This window comes from Equus asinus, chromosome 5 (assembly GCF_041296235.1).
Source record: "Equus asinus isolate D_3611 breed Donkey chromosome 5, EquAss-T2T_v2, whole genome shotgun sequence".
NCBI lineage: Eukaryota > Metazoa > Chordata > Mammalia > Perissodactyla > Equidae > Equus > Equus asinus.
This window is the reverse complement of record NC_091794.1, coordinates 47,151,212-47,169,592: the sequence shown is the minus strand read 5'-3', so window position 1 is coordinate 47,169,592 and position 18,381 is coordinate 47,151,212. Positions and strand designations below refer to the sequence as shown.

Here is an 18,381-nt window from a genome sequence, read left to right as displayed (position 1 = left end):
CTGATCTTAAAATAAATTTCTGTTGTTTAAACCATCCAGTCTATGGTATTTTCTTATGACAGTCTGAGATGACTAAGCCAGAGATGGATTTCTTATTAATAAAAATATGGGAGGGAGAATTGAATAGAACACAGTTGTGGGGAGGGAGAAACTAAGTAGTCGGAATATCAGTAAAAATGTGCTTTTGTATTTGTAATGCATAGAATTACAGATCATGCAAATAGATTAGAGGTTTTATAGCTTTTCTAAAATGCCGAATAATGTTATTGAGCAGATAAACTGCTGAGCAGATGTTAAGTCGCTCTCTGTGATGACCCCCTTGGTTCTCCTTGTAAGGTAAGAACATCAAATCAATGATGTAATACAAAAGCCACAAAAAGAAAATTTTTTAAAATTTCCAGCTTACAGAGCTTTTGAAAAATATTAAAAGAGGGGAATCTGCAGCCTTTTAGCCTGTTTATGAGAAGTTCCCTTTATGTACTTTTGGTACAACGGCTTAAATTTTGTGAAATAGCACAGCATAATTCAGGTCTTATTTTGGGCTTTTTAAGATTGAAAAGTAGAAAGGACATATTTTCCCTGGATTAGAGAAAGGGATCAGATAATTTACCTTAAGGGTTTACAAAGATCAATTGCCAACGTTTAGAGTAGCTTCTAATTTACCAGTGTGGTACGGAGGCACTAGCTTGAAAAGCTCTGAGTCCTTGTGTGGGTAATGAGATGGTTATTTGCAATAGCCCAATATATGAAATAGGCAAAACATCGTGTTTGCTAAAATTTAATTGATGATTTGAAATTCACTGCCAACTGGAATTAGATATCAGGAAGACCCCCCAAAAAGGCTCTTGAAAGAGACACTAGCATAATAAATGCTGGAAATTGCAAAGCTTAGCATTATAATACATTTTAAAATATAAAAGGAATAAAATCACTAGCTAAACTTTGCTTGGTTTTACAAATGAGATTTACTGATAGTTTCTAAAATCTTCCAATATTTGCAATATATACACCATAACCTTTCCATACGTCTAGAATTGTCTAAAATTCGTACATTGGACAAATATAAAAACTCATATACCTACATTCAGTTGGGTGCTTCTAATAAAATCCAGTATTGGCAAGATTCGCTTCCCCATTGTCTCCATGTGTCTCACTGTGTCTTCTCTGGTCAGTAGATCGAAGGGAGTTTTATGTTCTAAAAATTGTAACATAAAACTTCTTACTATTTTTTCCAGACTTCCATATCAAAGTGCTTTCTTTAGCAAGCTATAAACAGATCTCAATGTTAACAGATTTGAAATCTTTAGTATAGAAACTAGTCCATCCCTAGCCCACATGTATAACAATGAAAGATCTATGAGGAGAAAGGCAGAGGAGACATTGCCCTTTAGGGACTATCATTTATTCATTTTGTTGTGTTCCCTGATTGAGAGATCTAAGAGACAGCCTATAACAATTCACCTCCCTCTGCAGAGCACGTTTTTCCTGAGTTGTGAAAAAAATGTTGTCATAAATGTGTCTGATTCTTGTCTTGTTCCTCCCAGGTGTTATTCAAGTGTGCGGATCCCACTGACTTTGAATGTAGCTCGAAGTTGAGATAAGCCTCAGAGGATACAGTGCCAGACAAAACACAAATCCTTAATTATGTAAGTAGAGCTGAAGGAATAAATTCAATGTGGTCATGAATTCAACCCACAGGTCTGACATTTCAACTCCGTGTGAATATTTTCTTGACTTTTGAAAGTTTCAACTAGAATTACTGAACACCATTTAATAAATACTCTTCAGGAGAGCTAAGCTTTTGGCTAATTACATAAGAAAAGAGTAGAACCGATATTAATACAATGGCAGATAACTGAAGTGACTTAAGGTTGTCATTGGCTATATTTTTGATTTCATATAATAGTTTTGTTGCATAATTTTCTCCTACGTTTGCTAGTTGATGATGACAAAAGCTTGTATTCTTTCAGTGTCCTATGGTTAGGCATTGATCACACTGTGGTTGGGGTGAGGTGGTGGGAGTGAGGGGGGTGGGTATTCTAGGACTTTGTGTGGTCTTGGGGGAACCTGATTCCAGGTATTGTTAACTAACCCACAAAAAAGATGGGAAGGAGTTAACTATAACTCAACAAATATTCTTTGGGGCCCAGGCCCTACTACATGCTAGGCTTTGTGATGAATAAGACAGACGAATAATGCACAATTGCTGCCTTCTAACAGTATTGAAAGACATAATAAGTCCAGGTGACTTACCTGTAAATGTTGGCAGCTTCCTACTTGATATTTTTTCCAGAAATTTCCCGTCTTCTTTGTTTTTGAATCCAAGAGTCAAGAGATATTGTTGGGGAGGAAAAGATGACCAGTCAACTGTCTGAGGCAACATATGGAGTCCTTGAAGATCTGAAATACGACAGAAAAAGAACTAAAGAGTTTGTTACCATTTTATTGTTTTCAGGGTATTTTTTCCATAGATTTCAGGAATTGTTCTTGGAAAAAATGATAAATACAAACATTAAATATACAAAGTAAAATTATGTACATCAGAAGGTCAAATTGATGATATATCAAAATTATGTTTCATTATTTATATTTTTCTTGAAATGTATACACACACAAAGCATAGCCATAAAATATAGTTAGCTTATGTAGTCTTCTTTCCCCATATTCAAAATAATGGAAAATACAAGAGCAGCTTTCAGGCTTAATATTTTTCTGTGTGACTCTTTTCAATAGAATTTGATTTTTCCATTCATAGTGTAAGATTTAAGGAAATAATGTTACAGACGAGCAGAGAGAAAGATTACCAAGTGAGAATTAAAAGATAATGCTAATTAATTTAGTTACATCCCTCCTATAGCTGTAGAAGGAAGTTTGGAAGGATAAGTGTACTGACTTTTGTAATTAGACGTGGAGATAATTCAAGTGTCATGAAAATGGTTCTAAAACAAACTTAGTTAAGTTTAAGAGCTAATGTTTACTGAGAACTTATTTTCTATCTTCCCTTCTTCTAAGTATTTTGGGTGCATTCTTTTTAAATCCTTGCAATAACCTTACAAAATTGGTGCTATTGTTCCGATTTTACGCACAGGAAGTGGCGGTACAGGGATGGGAAGTGGCTTGCCCAAGAACACAGGCTGTAAGCGGACAAAGCAGGAGTCAAACCCAGGCAGCCTGACTCCAGAGACACGGGGAGAACCTCTGCACTCCGCGTGAGGCTCGGTTGGCTCTGGATTACTTTTGGGATAGGGACAAATGTCAGCCATGGGGGCGTGGAAGCCTGATTCACTTAATTCATTTCCATTCTGAGTGATAATGCTTTGGTTTATTGTAACAGGCTTCTCAAATGAAGGATGATGAACAGAGGGTTTAATGAGCCCTCCTACTTAAGTTTGTCAAAAATGGAAAAAGATGAAATTCCAAATATCCTGGAATGATGTGGTTTAGTTAAAGATCAATTTTTAATATAGAAGTAGATCTCAAATGGTAATGTTCAAATATAGCCTTCACTATTTATCTGTAATATTTCATTAAAAAATAATAGACATAGTAAACCATAAGTGTTTTAACGCCTCCCTCCCCACTTCCCCTTTCCCCTTTAAGCTGCAGAACCCTTTCTTCAAACTAAAATGTACTGAGGAGTCCCCACATTTACAGCCGATGAAAGTAGAGCTGTTTGAAGCCTGGAACACTGAGCATCACCCTCATCACTGTACCCCACTCTACACCCCACACGCAGTAGCCACCTTGAACCCCTCCACGGGGTCCCAGTTGTTCAAGGCATAGTCTGGAAAACACTGCAGTAAGCTATTTGACACATTTTAGTTAAGTAATAGCATATGCCTGTCAGAGAGTTAATGTGTACGTTGATTACTGAAAAAAGGAAACTATCACAAAATATGTTTTAAACATAAACACAGAACAAAAATACATGGAACATGCTTTAGTCTTACTTTGGTGACTCCAGGATCAAGTAAGCCCTTAATAGTATTGAGGGCTCACGTTTATCTGGCACTTTTTCTGTGCCATACACTTTTTTCGGGATTATCTTTTTCATTCAACAACTGTGTAAGGCAGGGCGTGTTATTATGCCCACATATATTATTATGCCTGCCTTACAGGTGACAAAATGGAAGCTTCAAGAGGTTACAAACTTGCCCAAGGTCACACCATGAGCAAATGTAGCGGCCAGAACTGAAAGCCAGGCAGTGGCCATCAAAGCTAAAGTTAACTCGCAAAACTATCTCCGTGACAGGTTAGCCATGACCTCTGAAATCAGTGGGAAGCATGTTATGGAAGCAGGGCAATGCCAATAAATAGACGGTTTTAACAGACACAGTTCTAGATAGAACACTTCCTACTCTCTATCCAGAAAAGTATAGCAAAGGTCCACGAGTTCAAAGAACTAATAGAGTAAGTTTTAGGCACCTTAATGCACAGACTGCAGAATTAGATGCTTCTTTAGTTGGTATTTGAATACAAACTGCCTCTTTTTAAAGGATGGCTCATTTCTATAAACAAGGCAAAAATGTGATTTTTGGATTTTAATTGCAAAAGTGCAGGAAGTTTCTCTGCTTTTGAAGTCTGCGGCAGACAATCACAGACACACCCTCTGCTTCCAACCTAACACTCTCTGGCTCTGTAGAATAAGGGCAGAATTTACCAGTTTTACTGAAATTGCAAATAACCAATCATGTGAAAAGGGGTCAGTAGGCATGTGAAGAAAGAGTCGTCTTTCAAAGTCTGGTACAGGTCCTTGGCTTTCTGGGTAACTCTGGATGTCCAGAGGCCCCTTGAATGGAGGGGGATAGGCTTTATGGCTGCTTTGACCTCCACACAGACCCAGAGTGTATCTAGCTTGTTGACATAGAAGCTTCTGGATCTCAAGTACCCTGAAGCTTTCAGCTCAGAGGTTTCCTGCAGGACACCTCCAAGACTTTAAGGCTTACACTGAAATGATCTTGGAGGCCCTCGAGGCCTGAAGTTCTGAATAGAGTAACGCATGCTGCCTACGGGCTGGTGTTTGCAGTGGGTCACAAGAGGCATCATGAGATTTGGCATTTTCTGGTGCAGCTCTATTGCCGGAAGCAGCCAGAAGTTTGAGGGCTCTATTATATAAATAACACGAGGACTTTGAGATGACCTCTTCTTGCTCTTAAATATTTGGTGGATAAAGAGATCTATAGTAATACTGGCAGTGATTTGATCGACTAGAGAAACTAACGTTAGCCCTTTAACTAATTTATTACAAAATATCATTCAAAAATATGTTTCCTCTGTTTCTTCTGATCCTATATGTTTCATCCTGTGAGTGTTTAATCCATTATTAACTTATAGTTCAAGTTTTAAAATGTGAGAGGCACCTATGTACATACCGTTAAATTTAGAAAAAATATTTTTTAAAGTATCATTTTTATTCGATTTGTATGCAGAGTAAATTGCAGTTGTATGAACATTTAGCCTAGCAGGTGGTCTATGACCCAAAATGACGACACGCTTACCAGATGTTGAATCTCATGTAACATTAATTTGAGTGCTAATTGTTCTCAATTTTATGCTCATAAACCTCTACCTACGTCCGAAAAGCCCTACGCCTCTGACAGATATGAAAGTTAACCAGACTATATCGTCCTTTGGTAGGGAAGTTGAATTGATTAAAAATGTCTTCTTTGCTCCTGTGATGTCAAAAGAAAACTTGGAAGAAATAACTCCCTTAACGCATTCCTTTACAATTTGTGACAGAGATAAAATGTAGATGACTATGACTGAACTTATTATTAAAAAATCAGTTTAGGGGCCAGCCCGATGGCATAGTGGTTAAGTTTCGGCCCTCTGCTTTGGCGGCCCCAGGTTCATGGGTTCGAAATCCCGGCGCGGACCTACACACCACTCATCAAGCCATGCTGTGGCAGCATCCCATATACAAAAAGTAGAGGAAGACTGGCACAGATGTTAGCTCAGGGACAATCTTCCTCAAGCAAAAAAAAAAAGAGAAAAGAAAAAATCAGTTTACAGGTATGATGCAGTTCCAAATTTTTACCATTCGGGAAGCAGATGCTTTAAAAAAGAATATCAAAGATAGATGACGCAGATTAAACTTCTTGCAGAAACATAATAATCTCAAATCTTTTTTGCCCGAATGAAAGATGTCTATTTCTTGCAAAAGAGGATAAAGTTTGCCCTTTATCAAGAAGCTTTTATTGTGCCACAGAAGGCTGGAATTGACCAGTTTTGAGGTCCTCAAGTTATTCATGCCCACCTCCTCCTTCCAGTCACCTCCCCGGAGTTCAGTGAGAGTCTCTTTTCTTTCTCTCCCTTCTGCCTGTCTCTCCTCTCTTTCTCTCTGTCTCCCCTCTTCTACGCGCACACATACCTACTGGTTTCTTTCTTCCTCTCTGCTCACGTCTTCTCATTCAGTGCTCCTGAAAGCCGTCTCTGGCTCACTGATGTGTTCTTCATACATGCACTCTTGGGGAATTTCTCTATTCTTGTGGCTTTAACTATTGCTTCTAACCAAAATATTGAGGATCAAAGCTATAGTGTCATCTGAAAATTTTCACCAAATTCAATTCAAATGCCTATTGGGACATTGCTATTTGCTCATCATTTAAAAAGTGACCTCAAATAAAGCAAATATATTCCTCAAAAGTGATTTTTATAATCTCCACAACTTTTTTCCCTGCTTTTCACCAATATATTCTAAGGATAGCCATTATTCACTCAATTATTCTGGCTTAAAATTTTGAAACCATTGTTGACTTTTCTTTCCTCTTATTCCCTGATATTTAGTGAGTCTCAAAAACTAATTAAATCTGAGCATTGTAATACATCTCATATTAGCTCCTTTCTTTGCATTATCATTGCTACCACCCTGGGAAAATTTTTGATTACCTAACATCTGGATTACAGAAAAAGTTTCCCAACCAGCCTTACCACCACCAGTATTGTTTTATGCCACTGTATGTCCACACCCCCACCCAATAAATATTTCTGGAGCATCGCCTTTGTCATCGTCATCTCCTTCTTCAGGAACTACAGTGACTTCCTTCCTGGTATTCAAGGTTCTCAACTGTGTGCATGTGTTTCACAACCTACACCTAATTCCTCTGTTTTCTCCAACATAAACTTCTATCATCAGCTCTGCTGATTTCACTAAGTTGCACCAACCTGTGCTTATCCTGCCTCTGAACTTTTCTTTGTGGTTTTCCACCCAGAAACACCTACTTATTCTCCCCAACTTTCTTTTATTTGGTTGATCACTACCCATCCAGGTGTAGCTAATTTAAGTTCCACGTTGTGCCTAAGGGTTTCCTAAATATTTCAGTAACCCCTCCAAACTCTTACAGCATGTCCATACCATTCATTCCACAGTGAATCTCCTAAAGTGTCATGGAGGTATGTCTTATCTCTCTAACAAGTTTTTATCCTTTTGAAGATCACAGCTTCAAGTTATGTTCATGCCCCAAGCACTTGGTAGATGCTCAATCAATCCCTGAATTGAAACTAAAAACAAACTTTTCCAAATCTTGAATTTTTAATCATCCGAATAAGAAACAGAACTTCAAAAAATCAAAACTAATGAAATGTTCAGAGTTTATGAGATATGATTTATTTCTTGGTCACTAAGCTTAGAAAAGAATATTACACAGTCTTTGTTCTTTATTTTACGCAAACCTGAAGAAGTTTCTGTTCAACCTACAAAGGGTGAGCAAGTAAAATAATCTGTATCCGATAACTCGGTGGAGTAGGTGCTCAAATGAACAGAGCAGCTTTGCCTGGCTGGAAAAATGAGTTTCATATTCAGGTTGAAACCTTGCTGCAGCTTGTTCTCCGGGAAATATGGACTCTTAGTCACAAAAGAAGATTGGATTAACAGAGAGAGTCTGACTTCGTGAAACTGTCGGCAGCACCAGAAAAACATTCGCAAAAACCTGAAATATTTATTGTAGATCAGCAGACTCATCTATATAGATGAGGGATAACTTTACTTGTTATGAAGTTAAATATCTGTAAAATAAAATCTGAGCTCTCTGGAAGTAAAAAAATATAGATGCCGTCATCATCAGTATTTTCTGTTAGACACCTCATCGTAACCACAGCCAACAGATTGCGAGTGAAGTTTTCAAAGAAATTTTTTAAAAAGAAAAATCATAGAGACTTTAAAACTCTTTAAGAAATATGCAAATTTGTTAGTCTTCTAGCAACACCTTTCTTTAAGTTTCATTTCCTTCTCTATTTTCTGATGTCTATGTCATTTCTCTGCCCTTTGTCCATAACAAAATGTTCTGACATTTTGGGTTAGAGCAAAATCTCATTTCTAAAGGTCCCAATTGTTCAGTGTGAGATGGGACCATGTCAGCTTTATATGACTTCTTTTTACTGATCAGTTTCAGAGTTTAGCGTCTACAGTACCTTCATAATGCCAACACTTTGTCATTACTTCTTTCCCAATCATTTTCTGAGTTTTATCTTGTACTCTTGTACTCTTTTTAATGTCAATACTTCTATCTTGGAAGTTATCCACAAATTCACATCAGCAAGAATACCGCAAAAGGCAGCAACTTTTTAGCTAAGTTATCATTATTGCCCCCCATAAATAATAAAACAGTTTCTACTTTTAAAAACATAGATAGCATATTTTGATTTTTACACTTGATGTATGAGAAAGCTATATGTATAATGAATCTTCATATGATAAATTCAATTTTCCCTTTGACCTTCCTTGTAAGTTCAGAATTATAGATGCAAGTTGGAAATGGAAAAAATTGGTTTCCATTCCTAAGATTTCTAATTTTCACTTCAGGCTGTTGGTCTACTTTGTCAAAACCAATCTTTGTATATTTAAGTTTCCTCTCATAACCCATCTATTTGAAAAGCAAATAATTCCATAGGATTTTTATGCACAGTTCATTTTCATTTTACTTGGAATTCTTATTGCATTCCCTTCTCCCATTTTCTTCCCTTGGAGAATTCTCTCAATCCTTACCTGCTCTAAAAGTGAGACCTAATTGACTTAGGCCAACCAATTCATGGCATTACTTTGACCTCAGTTTTCTTTCAATCATAAGCATATAATGCAATTTGAGCCAATGAGAAAGAGTGAGTCCTAGGAATTGTGTGGAAAAGGCGTTCACTGTTTCTTGGACAGTGTGATTTGAAATCTATAATGACATTTGAGCATTTTGCTATTCCTCAAGATCCTAGCACTTGAGGGTGTGATACAGATAGGGGAATACCAGATAGAATTGGAGAACAAGGCTGACTGCAGAAAATAGAGCAGTGAGTGAGCTGTTGAATCAAGCTGTACTTAAAGACAGTCTTACCTGTGGATCTTTCATTTATATAAATCAATGAGTTTCATGCCTCCCCTCCCCCTTTAAAACCTAAATGTACTGAAATCATTTTGAGCTATGATTCCCACCACTCAAAACCAAAGCTTTCTGATAGAGGGATTTAGCTAGTAGTTCAGTGTATCTACAAATATGATGGAATCTTTGAAATATCGTAGCTGAGATGTAAGACAGTCATAAACTCTTCAAACTGACTATCTTGGAAAAATACTTTCCCTAATTAAGAAACATAACAGTTTGAGGATTAGGAATTTTTAATTTTTACAGCTAAAAATTAAAAGATAGGAAAATCGAATACATCTTGGTGATGCCATTATTATGATAACATTATGATACTATTACTGAAAACTAGATTTAACTATATGAGATAATAATGGAAAATAATAAATGTTTAGCATAATTTTTCTTGATTTATATCATAATTATTATTTTCCCACAACATTAGAATAATTAACAAGAGAATAGGGAGAGACAGAGGGAAAGTCAAAGGACTCATCCCAGCAGAGTGGAAAGTTTTTAACGGTTATTAAGAAATGGGGCGAATAAAGCAAACATTGATAGGAATGAAACAAGGGGGAAAGTCGGGGAGGATGAAGGGACTCAGGTCAGGAGGGTGAAAATTTTTAGACAGTTATTAGGAAATGGGAGAGGGGCTAGCCCAGTGGTGTAGCAGTTAAGTTCATGTGCCCTGCTTTAGTGGCCCAGGGTTCGCTGGTTTGGATCCTGAGTGTGGACATACACACTGCTTATCAAGCTGTGCTGTGGCAACATCTCACATATAAAGTAGAGGAAGATGGGAACAGGAGCAATCTTCCTCAGCAAAAAGAAGAGGATTGGCACTCAAAAAAAAAACCCAGAAAAGAAATGGGAGAAGTAAAAGGGACAGCATAGACAGACAAAGAGATAGAAAATGTACTAAACAGCTTCAGTGATATGGAAGATAGAAGGAGTAGAAGCAACAAATGTCCAGTTAAAATTCTTAAATGAAAGAATAGCAAGAATTAAGGGACTGGAGTATGAAAAAATAAATGGTTGACAATTTTTCAGAATTTATGAAAGATGTGATTCCTTAGATTATGAAGAACGATGACTTCTGAGCAGGTTAAGAGAAAAAAAAAATTACAACTAAGCACATCTTAGTTGACTGTAGAACATCAAACAAAGATGAAATCTTAAAGGCACCAGAAAGACAAGAAGAACATCCATAAAGGAATGAGATCTGACTTCTCAACAGCAATGATACAAGTTGGAAGATAGTAAAACAATATTTTCGTAGTGCTAATTTTTCAGTTTAGAATTTTATACCCAGCTGAACTATTATCCAGGGTGAATTAGAGATATTTTAGACAATCAGAAATGAAGAGTCTACTACCAAGAGACCCTCACTATGAGCACTTCTAACGGATGTATTTTAGAAAGAAGGAAATGAAACTCAGAAGGACTGAAATTTAAGAAAAAATTGGTAGACGTGTATAAGATAACTATAGATAAATGTCGACTGTGTGAAAACAATTATGACTACAATAATTAATTTGAGGAGTAAGGGAAAAAATCAAACTAGAATAAAAATATGGGATCTATAGGTTAGGGGAGTAATTTGAGTTAAAATATTCTAAGACTTGTATCTTGTTCAGTAAAAAGAATTATTAAATTTCAATTCTATTAAGCTGTCTATGCATTTTAAAATGTGAAAGGTAACTCAAAAGTAGAAGCATAATTTATAATTTGCAAAACTGTAAAAAGGGAAGATGAAGGAAAAAACCTTGAATAATATAAAAGAAAGCAATTTAGGAGGGAGGGAAAAGCCCATGGAATAAAAGCCCATAACATGGTAGAAATAAACTAAATTAACAAAGATCTATTTAGCACTTACCATGTGCCAGGCACTATTTAACCCAATGGGATATATCAGTGAACAAAACAGACAAGATTTCTGTGTTTGAGGAACTTGTATTCTGGCTAAAAAAACTCAAGCAAGTCAGGAATTGTTAAAAGACAGAGATTGACTAAGTAAACAAGTAAATAAAAGTTCAGCTATGTGTTAAAGAGAACATTTAAATCTAAAGGCACAAAATGTTGAAAGTAACAGGATGTGAAAATAAGTACCATAAAAATACCAGTCAGAATAAAACTAGTGTTTGTATACTAATATCAGACAAAATGTAATTTAATACAAAAAACATTATTAAGGCTAAAGAGTATAATTACGTAATGATAACATTCAATTCATAAGGGAAGTGTAGCAATCTTAAGTGTATATGCTTTTAAGCCAAAACTTAAAAAGTAAAAATTGGCAAAATTATGAAGATAAATGGAAAAATCCACCCACCATTGTGGATTATTTTAACCTTTTTTATATATATTGACAGATGAAGGCGATAAAAAATTAGAGGCATATTTAGAAGATACAGGTAATTTTCAGGCTTGAGCTAATGGACACATAGAAACCCTGCATCTGACAATGAGAAAAATACATCTCCTCAAGCATAAATGAAATATTAATGAAAGTTAACTATATACTAGTCCATAAGCCAAGTCTTAGCAATTTCAGGAATTATTATAATTTAGATTACATTTTTGAAAATGAGGCAATTAGGTTAAAAATCAATAATGAAGATAGCAAAACATTGCCTTACATCTAGGTATTAAGAAGGGCATATCTAAGTAAGCCATGGCTCAAAGAAGATTTCATACTAGAGCTTAGAAAATGTTTTAGGATAAAATATAATGAAAATGTTTCCCCAAATTTGTGGGATGTAACCAAAATCATTCTTAGAAAGAAATTTATAGTCTTTACTAAAAAAAGTAAAAAAGTGAAAAATTAATGAGCTCAGAATGCAATGAAAGAAACTAGATGATAACAGAATAACTACTCAAAATGTGAAATAATGGAAATAATAAATAGAAGAAAGTAATGAAATAAAAAAAAGATAATATAGAGATGATCACCAACACTAAAACATTTAGCATAACATAGGTAGATGGAGACTTCCTTAACCTGATAAAGAATGTTTTTCAAAAACCTACAGTAAAAATTACATTTAATGGTGAAACTTAAAAATCTTTTGCTTTAAAATCTAGAACAACATGTGAATGTCCACTATCACTCCCTCTGTTCAAGACCGTGCTGTAGTCCTAGGCAGAACGATAGGACAAGAAAAAGAATGAAGGATATCTTTATGTACTCAATTAGGGATGGATTCTTAAACAATATATGAAGCCACAAGTAATTAAAATTTTATAAAATGTCATTAAAATTTAAACTTTAGTTCATCAAAAGACACCATAGAAAAGGCAAGCCTCTTATTGGGCTAAGATATACAATACTCCAATAAACAAAACTATTCAGAAAACCAAATGAGCAAAGGATGTGAGCAAGCAACTTACAGGAATATATAAACAGTAAAAATACCATTTTTGTGAATTTGAAAAATTTTGAGAACAGTTTTATATCTCCTTTAAGGAAGTGAGACCATAGGTCAACGAATGACATGACAAGATGTTCAACTTGATTAATAATCAGAGAAATATGTATTCGAAAAAATGCGAGATAGTATTTCCCACTCACCGATTGGCAAAATTTTAAAAGTCTGACAGTACTAAATGGATGGTGATGTATAGCAACAGGCAAGCTTGTACACCGGCATTTGGATGGTGAAACAATAAAGCACTTTAGTAAGCAGTTTGGCAATGTCTCACAAGTTAAAGATGCTTATGCTTTATGACACAGAGAGCAGTTCTACTCCTTAGTACATGCTGCAGAGAATCTCTTGCACATGTGCAAAAGAAGACCATAAAAAATGTTCCCATCACTCTTGTTGGTAATAAGAAAATATCGGAAACAACTTAAATGACATTAGATTTCACATAGAAGCTTTGGCAAATCATACAAACATTGAAGATAAATGAGTTAGAGCTTGTTATATAAACATAGATGAATCTTATAAGTATGATATTGAATAAAAGAAATCTGTAGGAATCTGCAAACAGTAAAAATAGCATTTATAAGAATTTCAAAAAACTTGGAGGACAATTCTGCATATCTTTTAAAGATACACATATGTATATCCATATATGTATATAGTAAAATGTATGTATAAGTAGGATACACAATGGAAATTAAGAAAACAGTTCCATTTACAATAACATCAAAAAGAATAAAATACTTAAGAATAAACTTAACCAAGTAAGTGAAAAAACTTGTACACTGAAATTTACAAAATGTTGCTGAAAGAAATTAAAGCAGAGGAGCTGGTCCATGGTGGAGTGGTTTAAAGTTCCGTGCACTCTGCTTTGGTGGCCCGGGTTTATGGGTTTGCATCCCAGGCAGGGACCTACTCCGCTCATCAGCCATGCTGTGGAGGCACTCCACATACAAAAAGTGGAGGAAGATTGGCACAGATGTTAGCTCAGGCTAATGTTCCTCAAGCGAAAAACGAGGAGGATTGGCAAGAGATGTTAGCTCAGAGCAAATCTTCCTCAGCAAAAAGAAAAAAAGAAAGAAAGAAAGAAAAAGAAATTAAAGAAGGGACAAATAGATGGAGAGACATCCTGTGTCCACGGATTGGAAGACTTAATAATCTTAAGATGTCAATAACATCCAAAGCGATCCACAGATTCAATTCTTATCAAAATCCCAACACGGTTTTTTGCAGAAATTGAAAAGCCCATCCTAAAATTCACATGGAATCTCAGTGGACCGTGAAGAGCCAAAACAATCTTGAAAAAGAACAAAGTTGGAAGTCTCACACTTCCTAATTTCAAAACTGACTACAAAGCTACAGTAATCAAAACAGCAATGGTGCTAGCATAACGGCAGACCAATGGAATAGAATAGAAAGCCCAGAAACCAACCCTGCATGTGTGGGTCAAACGATTTTTAACAAAGGGTGTCAAGACCATTCAATGGAGAAAGGATAGTCTTTACAACAAATGATGCTGGGAAATCTGAACATCCACATGTAAAAGAATGGAGTTGAATCCTTACTCCACATGATTTACAAAAATTAACTCAAAGTGAACTAAAGATTTTAATGTAAGAGCTAAAATTTTAAAAAGATTAGAAGAATATAAGGGAAAAACTTCATGACTTTGGATTTGGCAATGGATTTCTTGAATATGATGCTAAAACAACAAGCAAGAAAAGAAAAAGCAGATAAATTTAAAATTTTTGTGCATCACAGGACACTCTGAAAGAGTGAGAAAGCAACCTATGAAATGGAGAAAATATTTGCAGATCATATATCTGATAAGGGATTAATGTCAGAATATAAAAAGAACTCCTACAACTGAACAATAACAATAAAAAACTCAATTAAAAAATGAGAAAGGACTTGAACAAACATTTCTCCAAAGAAGATTTGCAAATAACCAAGAAGCACATGAAAAGATTCTCAACATCACTAATCATTAAGGAAATGCAAATCAAAACTACAATGAGATATCACTTCTCACCCATTATGATGGCTATTAAAAACAAAACAAAATAAAAGAGAAAATAACAAGTGTAGGCAACATATATATACCGTATGACTCAATAATTCTATGCCTAGATATATTGCAATAGAAAAAATATATAGAAATGTTTGTAATAGCCACAAACTGGAAACAACCCAAATGTTCATCACCAGTGGAATAAACTAATAAATTTTGGACTACTCATATAATGGAATATTATATAGCAATAAAAATGAACCAACGAATGCTTTTTGCAGCATAGATGAATTTCATAAACAAAATATTGAGCAAAAGAAGCCAGACACAAAAGAATATCTACTCTATGATTTCATATTTATAATGTTTCAAAGCAGGCAAATTAAAGTTCAGCGTTTAGGCATGCATAGTTAGGTGATAGGTAAGGAAAGGTAAAGAAGCCGTTATTCTAGGAGTCAGGAGATTATTTACCCTGGTAGAGGTAGGAAATGGGTTGGGATTGAGAAGGGACCAGTTGAGGTATCTGGAGAGCTGGCAACGTTTCATTTTTTGACCAGATGTTTACTCTGTAATAATTACTAAAGCTGTGCATTTGTTTTATGTATTTTTATATATGTGTGATATTTCACAATAAAAATGTTTTTAAGAACAAACAAAAGGAAACAGCTACAAATGGCTTGGATGGCGCTCTATTTTAGGTGTGAAACGCAGTGATTATCTGAGGACCCAAGGTCGTCAAGAAACACTCCTGCCTATAAGATGTAAGCTAACTGTCAGCCAAGTATTAAAGCAGAAATAAATAGGACTTGAATGTTGAATATATGAAGTTAAATTTAAAAAAGGATAACAGTACAAAACAGAAATTTCTAATGCTACACAAAAATGACATGTAGAATTTAAAATCGACAAAGTGGAGACATTGTTTTATATGATTGGGAGTTCAATTCTCAGGGATTTTAATGCTCAGCTGCACGATTTATTAGACGGCAGGGTCTAATAATTAGCTATAATACTACAGAGTGGCTAGACTAGATAGCATAAGTAAGCGTTTCAGGAAAAATAATGTCATAACATGAGTACTTACCTCACTACTCCCTTACCTGCTAAGAGGAGCTGTGTTTGTTTTAAAATGACTGTGAAGCTTTTCTGTACAGACTGGAGTAACTGGTGATAGATAAGAACCTGAGAAACTGGTACCAAGACTGACACTGGAAAGGGACTAACCTATTTATGAGGGAATACATTTGTGGAGTGTATCTTGAGAGCTTAGAGTGGAAGAGGAGACTTGGAGGGGAGCTGCTGCATAAGCGTGTGTGTGTTTCTGTGTGTGTGTGTGCATTACAAGGTTTTGCTGAGCATTATGGATACAAGACCTATAATACCTGCTTCTTGCCACATAGTCCATTCCAACTGTTCCACTTTGCCCTGACCCAGTGGTTTTTCCTGAGAGGCTGCAGTAAAAATTTACATTACTTCCACTTATTTTTGGATTATTGAATGGTATTTCTTTAACTACCATCCTGTCTTTCTTTAGTCAGATCCCACAAGAAGACATACTAAGCAGGATGCATTATAGTTCCAGGGCGGTCCAGGAGAAATGCCATGAAAGAAGGTAAGGGTCAGTAGATGATGGAGACCAGAGGCAATCAGGGCTGTAACCTGCTTCTGCAAAGGACAAGAGAACTGCTCACTGAGGAGGTTTACTTTCATTAGATAGAACAGTGCCAGAACGCCGCACCACCCATTGGGAAGACCAAGATTTTAATATTTTAAGAACAGAGACTTTAGCCCCATTTATGAGGGATTTCTTTACTTTGGGAATGATTCTGTTTCTAACAAGAATTCCGTGGTACAAATTTGAGATGATTTATCATCTTTACAACTAACCTGGCCGTAATACTTTCATAATAATATTGGGGATGTAGGCTCTTTAATTCTATAATCTTTTCCACTTGAGAAAGTGAGTTACCAAGAGGAAAACAGCTTGATCTTGAAAACTCTTGATCATGATAAAATTATAATATTTTAAAGTAGAAAGAGTAAAATGAGGAATTTTAACTTCCTGTTTTAGAGAGCACAAGAATGTATTATCCTTACTGGTAAATGATGACTGAACAAGAACAAGGTTATAAATTTCAGTGAAAAGCAATTTTTAAAGGTCTATTTTAAAACAATATATTATTCCTCTGAACATACATATTTACTCTTGGGAGTTAAATTGCATTGGAAAGACAAAATATGACTCTACCCACCTAAGTGTTGAAGTAATTGATATCCGATCCAGAAAACTTTTCTATTAAACATTACTAAGCACAGACCCATTACTGAATATTTATTTATTTAGCAAATAAATCTTGATATTTTCATCAAGAGAAGACAGGATATGCTTATTGTATTGCTTTATTATTATTAAAATACAACCATGCAAGAATAAGAACTACACAGAATTGCATTATTTCATTGGAATATATGAATAAAAATCTCAAGAAAAATCTTTATAAATGAAAACATAATAATTCCGGGGCTGGTGAATTATTATTTGTTTTATATACCCTGACTACTCTGCATGAATCAAGCTGAATTTTTCCTTAAATAAGAAAAATGGATAGCTACACTGCTAAAAATTCAGTAATTTTTCTCCGTGAAACATAATACAATACAGCTCTATTATAAAATGGCTTTGAGATTTTGGAGGGTCTTACTGTATTCCCAAAATAGCAAAGGATGCACAGTTCCTGAGGATATATAAGCCTGGTTGTCCCACAAGGCCAATTTGAATTTTAACCCACCCCCAACCAGTCTTATAGAAGTTACAAGGGCATTTTATAGTCCTAGTGCCTGCCACTGAGGATGAAGTGGATTTTTCTCATAATAAATCACTAATTTATTTGGTCCATTCAATAAATAAACTAAAAATATTTAGGCCTATTGGATTTCAAAATGAATTTATTTTATAGCTTTTTCCCCCTGCATCTGTTTTTCACGTGGAAATCCCTGACAAGTGTGACTGTGAATTCGGGGTTGGCTAGTGAGAATACACTGCCTGGAGGATCTCTATGGTGAATACTCTTCCTGCTCATCACCACCACCTCTGCCAGCTATTGCTGGGCTCACAGCACCATCACGTGACCAAAGAGTAATGAACTCAGTACTATCTAGGCTTGATGAAGGTGACCTAGAGTTGGAAAGAGTTTCTGAGTTGGAGGTTTGTCTGCCAGCCCCTGCTGGGAGAATTAAATGTGTTAGTCTCCAAGTTTTAATGATAAGAACTACTTATCCAGCAAAACTTTGATAGGTAGACTCCTCATCCAAGATCTTCAAGGTATGGATTTTATGACCTTCATCTGCTGATTGTTTATTTAGATGACCTCTATAATTTAGAAATTCTTACTTATGGCCTCAATTTCTCTTGCTGCAATGAAAACTAAATAACTGTGTTCTGTCTCCCATGGGGCATCAGTGTCTCTCCTGAAATGTTATCTTTCTGTGGGGAGTACAGACACATGCATATGAGAGCAACCACCTGTAGTTGTCCATGGAAGGTGAGTGAGTGTTAGGTAGAAGAGAATGGGCACAAACTGAGTGTTTCTGAGGATGGAAT

At 35.6% G+C, this 18,381-nt stretch overlaps 1 protein-coding gene across 1 annotated transcript in view; it reads right to left on the bottom strand.

The window, feature by feature from the left end:
- Nucleotides 1-18,381, bottom strand: part of SPATA16 (spermatogenesis associated 16) — a 199,136-nt gene that overhangs the window by 41,233 nt on the left and 139,522 nt on the right. Inside the window, exons 6-7 of the mRNA XM_014866864.3 lie at nucleotides 2,254-2,400; nucleotides 1,083-1,195 (exon numbers count right to left, since the gene is read on the bottom strand). Of these exons, the coding sequence (XP_014722350.3) occupies nucleotides 1,083-1,195; nucleotides 2,254-2,400 (260 nt within the window). The remainder of the gene's footprint in view (nucleotides 1-1,082; nucleotides 1,196-2,253; nucleotides 2,401-18,381) is intronic.